Source organism: Ipomoea nil, unplaced genomic scaffold (genome assembly GCF_001879475.1).
Source record: "Ipomoea nil cultivar Tokyo-kokei standard unplaced genomic scaffold, Asagao_1.1 scaffold1932, whole genome shotgun sequence".
Classification (NCBI taxonomy): Eukaryota; Viridiplantae; Streptophyta; class Magnoliopsida; order Solanales; family Convolvulaceae; genus Ipomoea; species Ipomoea nil.
In genome coordinates, this window is record NW_017618360.1 from 864,026 (window position 1) to 874,902 (window position 10,877).

At 31.9% G+C, this 10,877-nt stretch overlaps 1 protein-coding gene across 4 annotated transcripts; it reads right to left on the bottom strand.

Moving 5' to 3' along the window:
• Positions 1 to 216: 216 nt before the first annotated feature.
• Positions 217 to 3,213, bottom strand: LOC109194023 (two-component response regulator-like APRR5). Of its 4 annotated transcripts, XM_019344873.1 has the most exons (8): positions 3,087 to 3,213; positions 2,666 to 2,827; positions 2,129 to 2,340; positions 1,915 to 2,053; positions 1,606 to 1,834; positions 1,090 to 1,517; positions 929 to 1,035; positions 217 to 585 (listed from the first exon to the last, which is right to left on the bottom strand). In XM_019344873.1, the coding sequence occupies exons 1-8, from the start codon at positions 3,169 to 3,171 to the stop codon at positions 505 to 507; spliced, it is 1,443 nt and encodes a 480-aa protein (XP_019200418.1). In that variant the 5' UTR covers positions 3,172 to 3,213; the 3' UTR covers positions 217 to 504. The 4 variants fall into 4 exon arrangements, with proteins under 4 accessions (XP_019200418.1, XP_019200417.1, XP_019200416.1 ...); XM_019344872.1 differs by having other exon boundaries at positions 929 to 1,517; positions 1,606 to 1,829; positions 1,922 to 2,053; XM_019344871.1 differs by having other exon boundaries at positions 929 to 1,517.
• Between the last annotated feature and the right edge of the window lie 7,664 nt (positions 3,214 to 10,877).

Genomic DNA, 10,877 nt, shown 5'->3' on the forward strand with positions numbered 1-10,877 from the left:
CTACAAGTTGTGTATCGCGATTGGTGATTCGCTTTCCCTTCCCCGAGGTAGGGCAGACACATTTCTGATGATGAATATGCATGTAGTTTGGTATGAATCTGTAAAGTTCACAAGCAAGAAAAATATGCAGATAAAGTAAAGCCTTTTAAGTTCATCTTCCCTTTCTGTAAAAGCTTATCAGTTTCACTTTTAGAGTTCTTTGAATATGAAAGAGAATTTCAAGAAAACCAACATATGTAGATCAACTTTTCCTTGTTTTCTCCAAAAACAGACATCATAGTCTCTGCTAATAACTGCTGTAACTAACAAGCTTCTACTGATTATACAGGCGTTGCGATATACAATCGTGCTACTTCTTAATGGTTATAAGAAGCGGTGACATGAAGCGTTTATAATGAAAGAATAGGAGTTCTGGTTAGTGGCTATCCTACAGGTCAAATTCCAACATCGGGTTATAGTGTTGGAAAGCTTTTATCTCGAGTTCTAATCACTAACCAGCTCGTGTCACTTTGGCTGTTGGCGAACAAACTGTCCCTTCACTCGAGGCCGCTGCTCTGCAAGCTTTTTCCTGCTTTCATATCTTACCTGTGAACAAATCCAAAAAAAAAAAAAAAAAAAAAAAAAACTGAGTTAGCTTTTGCGATAAAACACATGTTTGATGATTATATATATACAGCAAATATGGGTCCATAACCCACATGTCTCAGGATCGGAACCTGGCTCTGATACCATGTTAAAGAAAGATTTAGAAGAATTGTTGTATTACTTCCATGTCTCAATGGAGAGACAACAGACAAATATATACATCCTTAAAAGACACAATCCTACAGACACAACTCTACACAATTCAACAGACATATTTCTACAGACACAACTTTTGTGTTTCAACAAAAGGTAATGGAATTATGGAAGTCAGAATATAATATACCTTCTTTTCAAAGCATCTGTCTTTCCTTTTCAATCGGAATTTGGTAAGAGCTGCTTCTCGTTGGGATTGTTGATAGCTCCCGTCCTGACCAAGAGGAGCTTTTTCTTTACTACACTCCACTGTAGATTTAACTAATGGAACCGAGGTTTTGCCATTGCATGTACTACTATTTGCACTTTGATCAGTAAACGATGAAAAATGCCCGTGATCATCTGCAGGTTCTGACTGGTTCTCTTCTTTTTTCTCGGACTGACTGGTGTCGTTATCAGTGTTCTGATAACTCACAGCTTCATGGTTTAATAGATGAAACAAAGGTGTCTGAAAGCGAGAATCTTGGCAGCCTGCTGAACCGGGGCTCTGCATAGAAGTGTGGGCATTTCCTAGACCCTTAAACCCGACACCTCTCACTGGAATCGGGAGCCCAATTTCGTTGTTCCCAGGCTCAGCTCTCGCCTGTCGCATAAGTGCGTGGAAATTCATCGTTGGACCACCGAGAGTGTGCTTATCAGAATCGGTTCCACAGTCGTCCTGTTGATTGCTAGTCTTGGGGGCCATCGAGTTTCTGGGCTGCACAACTTTGTTAATGTACCTGCACAAACACTTTTATGTTGGACGAAGTTCACTATCGTCTAAAAACGCTGCAGAACGCCTACAGGAAGGCGATAACGAGACCTCACCGCGTAAAAGCTGATGCATCTGAGTGGTTTAATCTATTCGGAGAGCCACTAGGAGGATATCTTGTCAAGGAAAGATCCAATGGGGGTAAAGACTCAACCTTTTCTGCACTATCTTTAGAACAAGAACTTCTGTAATCACATTTCGGGGAATTGTCGAATGCTCCAATTAAATTAATTGCTCGTTTGGAAGATTTCAGGTAAGCAGGATCATCCTCATCATCATCACCATCTACCAAAACATCGAAACACAGTCACAATCAAACACTGCAAGGGAACACCTTAGAGTTCGTTCGAGACGAATAACTTTACCTCCATCTTGATTATGATCCTCTTGCTCTTGTTTCTGTACATCTGGATGAATAGGAACACCCCGAAATCTCTCTTCAGATTCCTCGACGTTTTCTGTGTTTTCTCCTCCGACCTCCATCTCCAGCTTAACACAAGAGTTCTGCAAAGAATCCAGTGAATATACAGACAATCCCACATCACAGATTTCTTGAAAACATGATTGATTATATATTACCTGATCATCACTCCCCTTTTCACTGCAATCCTCATTCCTAGTAGGAGAAACTGGACCATTAAGATTATCAATTCTGTTTGCAGCTTGTCTCCTCCAGACATGCTGCCACAAGTTCCTCAGCTCATTCTTCCTCACAGGCTTCACAAGAAAGTCTGCTGCTCCTCTCAACATGCATTTATACACCATACTAACCGAATCGTTCGAAGACATCACTGCATAATGAGGAAGAAAGTTGTCAAAACACAGTCCACAAAAGGGCAGTTATATATAGATGTAAGGGAAAATCGCATTTTTGGTCCTTCAGTTATATGTGTGACCATCGAAGTGGCAATTTTAATCCTTTGGGACCATTTCTGCCACTTGACAAAGTGGCGGGTTTGGTCCTTCTGGTCTAAACTCGCCACTTTGTACATAACTTACTGGTTAAAGAGGGTCACACATATACCGCGGGATGACTAAAAATGCAATTTTTCATAGATGTAAATCAACATTATTTATGCAGAATTGCAGATAATCCTAGGTTATGATGGCCCATACTTATCACAGGAATGTTTTTGCAGATTTCATGTTCCATGATTAAGGTGAGAAGAGCATATCCAGAGATAGATGGTAGCTCAACTTCTGTCAAGATTAGGTCTACATTGCTGGGCCTTTCTTTCAGCACCTCCCATGCCTTGAGACCATCAGGAACTGCAGCAACTGCCAGAACACAACAAATGACTTCTCGAAATCCCAGAAAAAAAGATCAGATTTTTAGATGGAAAAAACAGTGATCTTTTGCTTCCAATTTTCACCTTTCATAAGTTGTCTGTCTATAACCTCTGGCCACTAACTGCAATTCAAGAACTTTCTCATAAACTAAATTTCAAAAACTTTTTAGTAATCTCCAAATCCAAACCCAACTCGATCATCAAGATTAATGTTTCTTACAGTTTTCTAAGTAAAACATCAAACTAACCTCTGTAACTGCATTTTCTGAGAAGAGCAGCAATGATCTGGCGAGTAGAATCGTCAGCTTCCACCAACAAAACTCTGAGAACCATCTTCGGCAGAAACCTCTCCCACCTCAGCGCCGCCGCCGCCGCCTGCGGCGGCGGCGGCGGCGGTTCTGCGCTGTCTGTTTCCCCATTCTTCCCCTGTTTCGCCTCGATTATTTCCATCTGCTCTGTTTCTTGAACTCCCAACTCCGTTCCGCTGCCGCCGTTGGCCTCCGCTTCACCCATTCTCACTAGCAAAGTAAAACAAACCCACCGCTCTTTCCGAGATTGGGTGCTCCGGTAACAGAAAAAACCAACAGTAGTGTGTCGAAGGTAGTGAAATTCAATGCTGTGTCGTGTCTGGTTTCTCATTGCTTTGCCATCTAAAAATATCTCCGAAATATGAAGGCCCATTTGCCTCCATAATCAATGGTCGTGCAATCCTTAACCTCCTCGCATCCAATGGCCCATAATCAATCATATTCATTTCGCTAATAATTATTTACTATTGTCTTTTACCGCTAAATTAAACTCCGCCTCACATATACCATTATTATTAACACGAGTTAATTGTTCAATTGTTTTTTTTCCTGTCAATTTCAAATTAGTCACAAACAATTGTTTTTATCTTTTAACATCTTAAACTATTATTTTTTAGACACTTTTAGTTACACTTTTTCTATTTTTAGTAAGAGAATTTTTGTCTTTTTATATTTTTCTTTTGTTATTTTTTAGGTTTAATTGGTTTAGAACTTTAGGTAACCTCTGATTTTTAATAATCATATTTTTCAATCAGTTTTTAGTAAAGTCTAAAAAACCAATTAAACCAAAAAATAACAAAAAAATATGAAGAGACAAAAATGCCTTTACTAAAAATAGAAAAAGTCATCTTCTAAAAAAAAAAAAAAAAAGTCATGAGAATGACTAAAATTGTCAAAAAAAATAATAGTCGAAAATGTTAAATGACAAAAACGATAGTCTGAGACTAAATTTAGAATTGCCATCAAAGACAAGGAACCTCTGGTGGAATTCACTTTTATTAACACTATACGATTCATTAGTCGTTTTCAAAAAAAAAAAAAAAAAAACAAAAAAAAAAAAACAAAAAACAAAATCATTAGTCATTCGCCTATTTGGTAACATAGTTAGCTTATCAACTAATTTTGATTTATTTGACAACTATTAACTGTTTGACTTAGCTAAACAGCTAATATAATTGTTTGATTAATTAGCTTTTTGTAACAGTTTATATCTCCAAAATACTAAAATTTAAAAATATGCTCAAAGCAATTTTTTCGAATAAAATTTTAAAATGTCGTTTTGCATGTAATCATTTATCAGCTAATTGTGGAAGGTTGCTCAAAGGCCTTCTGCAATTGCGAAAGGCTAATCTTATTCTCGAATAGGGTATTTTTAATACCAATTGAAGCATGAACAAACACACAATTCCTCGGTCTTGCGTGAAAATGAAAAAAAAAAAAAAAAAAAAAAAACTTTTGCAAAACAATTCAACTGCTCAACTAATTTAAAATATGTTAATAAATTTTGTTTTATTATTACTACAAAGTACAACGATATGAATTTGGTTGTAAGTACTAACTTACAAATATTTAAAGATGTATTAACCAATCTTTGCTCGCCTTTAAAATAACAACGGTTGCTTGAGAATGAAACTAATAGCAAAATTAACACTTTTTTTAGCCAAATATTTTCATTTTTTTCAACTAAAATATTAGGAAATATTAGGATTTAGGATTTAGCCAAAGTGAATGGCCCGACAGATTATATCGACCACGTGGATCGATGTTTGCCTCTAAATATAAAAAGGGTCATATAAGTAATTGGTCATCATTACATTTTCTTGGCCAAAATTATTTTAAAATAAAATACAAAATAAAAATGAACAAGATATTTTTTTTCCGTACCTACAATGTTATAATTGTTCACTTTCTTTTTTTCCCTTTATTTTGCCATTTAAAATAAAAACATTAGATTAAGGCCCATAATTTATCACGTTAGACCCACGTGATCATAATTTCATACCTGAAGTATAGTGCAAGATATTTTCGTTTAGTGGTCAGGATCTTGACATGTGGTATCACTGCCTAGACTGAGAAAACGAATGGTTTTACTGGCTAGATGTAACATTGCAGGTCTTTGAACCTTTGAAGCTTATGGCTGTGGTTCGTTTGCAGGTTCTTTATGTTTTCTTTTGATGGGATATCATCTCACCGTGAGACATATAACGATATTTTTAGTTAAAATCAAATTTTATATTCGCATGTTTAGAAGTAATTTGTAAAAAAAAAAAAATTTATACTTTGCATATTTATGGGTAAAGATATGTCAATACTGAAATTACTATGTCCATCTATTTAACAATAGACGGAATAATAAAAGAAGAAATAAATTGTCAAGTATCTTGTGCTCAGATGACACCCAGATTGGACTCTCATATGAGAGATTGTGAGTTGAATCTCGGTGAAAGCGTTATTGGTAAATCAGCAAAATCGTTTATGATGAAATTGAAAAAAATCGCTATACTTGATAACTATGTTAAATATTTAATCAAATATAAATCATTTGTGACATTGAAGGGTGATGGGAGGGCTCCTAACTAGATTCTCTCAACTAGAAAACAAGTCTTTTTTTTTTTTTTTTTTTTTTTGTCGTTGTACAAATATTGAATGAATGCCATATATGAATTTAAAAGATAACAATTCAACTCATTTGCAACTAATTATGCTTATCACAATTCACATCGCCATTCATAACCAAACTCAATTTGTATTTAGCCTAAACACATAAAAACCATCAGTCTATCACTTACAAAATATCGAAAATATTGGGAGTGTTCAGTAAATAGTTGTTAGATAATTGTGTTAGTTGGTTTGACTAGTTGATAATATTAGTTGATTGTAGAAAAATATTTGGTAAATTAGCTGTTAGTTGATTACATGCAAAATGACTTTATAAAAAAATTAATTGAAAAAATATTTTGAGCAGCTTTTTGAATTTTAGCATTTTAGAACAATAAGTTGTTATAAAAAGCTAATTAATCAAACACTCATATTGATTGTTTAACTCAATCAAATAACTAATAGTGGACAAATAAGTCAAAATTGGTTGATAGGCTAATTATTTTTACCAAAGAAGACCATTATGAAATTGTTCTAGTTGGTTTTACTTAAAATTATTTTAATAATTAAAAAAAAAAAACACACACACACACACAATGGTCGGGTCGGGTCAATATTGAAATGTGATACTTATACTGAAAAATATCTAAAAACATAATATGTGTCAATACAAGTTATGTCATTGATTCTTGTCCCCTTTTTATATGCTAATAAATATAGACATTTTGCTTTAATTGTTGTATATTTTATTTGTATTGGACAATATCACTCTTACACCGTTATAACACCGTTAGTATTTAATATATCCACCAATCTTTCCATACACCTACATCTATCATATCTTTTTTCTTATTCTTAATTATCATTTTATTAAAATTATCATATAACAATTAATTTAATTATAAATTATATTTTAATTAAATATTTATATGAATGTTAAATTATATGTGTATCTCTCTCTCTCTCTCTCTCTCTCTCTCTCTCACACACACACACACACACACACACACACACACACACACACACACACACATATATATATATATATATATATATATATATATATATATATATATATATATATATAATGTATGTATATTATTTGTGTATACATATCAATATATCACATATGTGGGTGTTAGCTTAGTAATATTTGTAAATTATTATTATATAAAAATATAATTATTTTTTATCACTATATCTAAAAACATAATAAGCCTCAATGAACGTTATATCCTTGATTTATGTCCTTTTTTTGTATGCAAATAAATGTGCACATTTTATTTTAAATGTTGTACATTCCAATGTTATTAGACAAAACTACCCTTACACCGTTACAACACCGTTAGTTTTTAATTCTAACTTTAATAACGCATCATTATTACCATACACCTATATCTATCATATCTTTTTCCTATTTTTAATTATCATATATTAATTTAATACTTAATTATATTTTAATTAAATTTCTATGAATGATAAATTATATATGTGTGTGTACAAAATACATATATTATTTGTATATATATAATTCAAATTATAATTTTTAATTATTTGTATTTATCAATGTTTTAATATTGGGCATGAATTTTCGCGCATCGCGCATACACAATGCTAGTTATACTAATAAGGAATAATGTGTTTGTTACTTATAATGAAAAGTGTAGTACTTTTAAATTTTGATGTAAAAGTATTACATTTTTCATCAAAAGTATTACACTTTCCCTTATAAGTAATGCTGGCAAGTGTTTGTTATTTATACATTATAAAGAAAAATGTAATACTTTTAAGAGTTAATTCGATCAGATGTCCCCTGTCTTTGGTACAATTTCAAATTTAGTCTTAGACTATTGTTTTTATCATTTAACATCTCAGACTATTATTTTTTGAGCACATTTAGTCCTTCTCATAACTTTTTCATATTTTTAGTAAGAGTATTTTTATTTTTTCATATTTTGCTTTTGTTATTTTTCCAGTTTCAACCAATTAAACCAGTTGAAACTGGAAAAATAACAAAAGATAAAAACACCCTTATTAAAAATAAGAAAAGTCATAAGAAGTACTAGAAGTGTCCAATAAACAATTGTCTAGGATGTTAAATGACAAAAATGATAGTCTGCGACTAAATTTAGAATTAGCACCAAAGACAAAGGACATCTACTGGAATTAACTCCACTTTTAAATTAAAATGTAAAAATATTACATTTTTCTTCAAAAGTATTACACTTTCCTATACAAGTAATTATCACTTTATTCTTAATTAGTATTACATTTTTCAGTATGAATATTATATTTTCATATTGATCTAATCTGTCTCATAAATAAGGATTCGTGAGACGATATTAGACAAGTTTTTGTAAAAATGAATGAAAAAAAAAAGTATTGGGAATGTGGAAAATTGTAGAAGAGGATGAGAATGAGATTTAAAGAAACGGGCCCACAGTATGGGCTGGCAAGGGCATATCCATTGAGTGTGGACAGCAGCACCACAAATGGGCCCTACGTGAAAGCAGAGCGTAGCCCATTTTCGAGTCTCAACGGTCACATGCTCGCGTGACCTTTCCCGGAATGGGAAATTCCGAATTGGATGGACAGCTGAACACGCCACGTGTCCACTTTCACCCCCCTATGGCACACCTCCTATTTCAGGATATTCGCATAGGTAATAGGTACTACTATTCCCTATAAATTAACTAAAATTTTCTACATCAATGTCTAAAAAGAGTGGGGAATATAATTTTGGAATAAGGGTGAAATAGATCATTCAAGTGCATATTAAATTGTAATTAGAGTAATCATAATAATGTTTTTTTGGTAGTTTTTGAAACAGTAATAAAATTAATGGTTGATTTTTAACAAATGGGAGGGATGGTTTTTTGAAGTACCCCCACCCCTAGGTAAGGATAGGTTTTTTTTTTTTTTTTCTTTTTGTAGGCCCAGAGGAGAGAGAAAGGAAGGCAAGTTGATTGTAGAAGTATAGCATATGTAGCACATTTCACGTTTAGTCAGGCGCGTTATTTTTTTAAGGGAAAATGACATTTTTTTCCCCTATGTTGTTTACTAATAACACATTTTTTCCCTGTGTTGTTTATGTAACCACTTTATCCCCTCAATTGTTTTTGAAGTGGCTATTTTCCCCCCTCTCCGTTAAGTAAGTGTTAGGGCGGTTAAATATGGGGGTAAAAATGACATTTCAATTATTATTATTATTATTATTATTATTATTATTATTATTAATGGACGACCCCACCCAACGCCCTAATATACTGCAGTACTCCACGCCTAAAATGCACACCCTAATATACTACAACACTTCACGCCTAAAATGCACAGTTATATTGCAAACCAAATTCATTACTAATATTACTAATAATAATAATAATAATAATAATAATAATAATAATAATAATAATAATAATAAAAAGTGAAATACCATTTTTACCCTCATATTTAACATCCCTAACACTTATTTAACGGAGAGTGGGAAAAATAGCCACTTCAAAAACAATTGAGGGGGATAAAGTGGTTACATAAACAACATAGGGGAAAATGTGCTATTAGTAAACAACACAGGGGAAAAAAGTGTCATTTTCTCTTTTTTTAAACAAATTTTGTTGTTACTTTTTTTTTTTTTCTTTTTTCCCGCTTCCCTCCCCTTTTTCTTCTCTTATTGTCCTAGCAAAAACCTCCGCAAATTTCCTAATGATGTGATTGCTCTTAGGTCATCAAATTCAAAAAAAAAAAAAATGAAATTAGGTCCCTAAACAACACAAACTTATGCAATTCAACTCAAAATGACATGTATGCATAAAAATAGACTATCGTGGTGGTACTAAATTTTTTTACAAAAATTAAATAATTAATTAATTATTTTATTTAAAATTATTTTAAAAAATATTTTTAAATTTGGTAACCACCATGTTAGCATATTTTCAGGTAAATATGTCATTTTGAATTGAATTGCATGAATTTTTGTTGTTTAGAGACCCAATTATATTTTTTTGTTCGATGACCTAATTGGAGTTTGGTGTGCACTTGAGTGCCTATTTGACCCTTATTCTTATAATTTTTATATATAAAGATTTTATTTTCAATTAAGTTTGTTGTACATGCTTCTTCTTCTTTTTTTTTTTTTTTTTTTTTTAATGCGAATATGCGATTTACATGTGTTGCAATTCTTTCTAGCACTGTTGGAGAAAAAAAAGTACTTCACCCATTCTAATTTGTTTGTCTGATTCGGTTAACGAGGCTTGACTGAAGATATTTTTAATTCAATTTTTTTCTTAATATTAAGTTTAGTATTAATATATAAATTTTATATATTTAGAAACTACATTAAAAGTACTATTAACCATAAAATATATGTAAAAATTACTAAAAAAAAAGACAATGAAAAAAGAATTATTTTGACTATTGAATAGTAAACATGACTAGGCAAATGGTACAAAGGAAGTATATATTAAAAAATGACATGACACTTTGAAAAAAAATTATATATTAGAAAAAGAAGAAATGACATGGCACTGAAATAGGTAAAATTGAATAAAAAAAATAAATGACATGAATTGTCATGTCACCTTAAAAATTTGAAAATTGTAAGGATGGAAAGAGTTTTAGTTAAAAAAAAATAAATAAAAATGATACGTATTGACAACTAAGCTTCAAGCGTTATCTCTTCGATACTTGATTTTGCAGATCTTTGATGAACTCTCCAGAAGATAGTATAAGGATTGATTTTTTGAAAGGATAGTATAAGGATTGTAGATCTAAATTTATTCAATTTTATTTTCCTCGCAAACTCTTTTGTTTATGTGTTTCTTTCTTGTTTATAAAAAGGAAAAAATTGGTGAAATATTATTATATTATTAAATCTTCATTTATTTTGGCATTGAAAGTAATACCTAAAAGATTTATTGGACCATCATATCACTTAGCTTGTAATATATATGTGAAGTCAAGCAGGCTCGTATGGTTGGTCCACGAGCTAATGCAGTCTAATCCTCCCAACACCTAACTCAATGGTGCAAAATATAGGTCTATAGGTGAGATATGTCTTAATATTGCCAATAGCATTAAGATAGTGAGTTTAATTATTGCTAGTAACATGATATATAGTTAAAATTTTGAGTTTTT

Excerpts from the sequence above, each read along its gene's own strand:
- LOC109194023 (XM_019344871.1), bottom strand. The coding sequence starts at position 3,171 with ATGGTTCTCAGAGTTTTGTTGGTGGAAGCTGACGATTCTACTCGCCAG. Across the intron at positions 1,835-1,914 it reads GGATCATAATCAAGATGGAG|ATGGTGATGATGATGAGGAT; the intron begins GTAAAGTTATTC and ends ATGTTTTGGTAG. Across the intron at positions 586-928 it reads ACAGATGCTTTGAAAAGAAG|GTAAGATATGAAAGCAGGAA; the intron begins GTATATTATATT and ends ATTTGTTCACAG.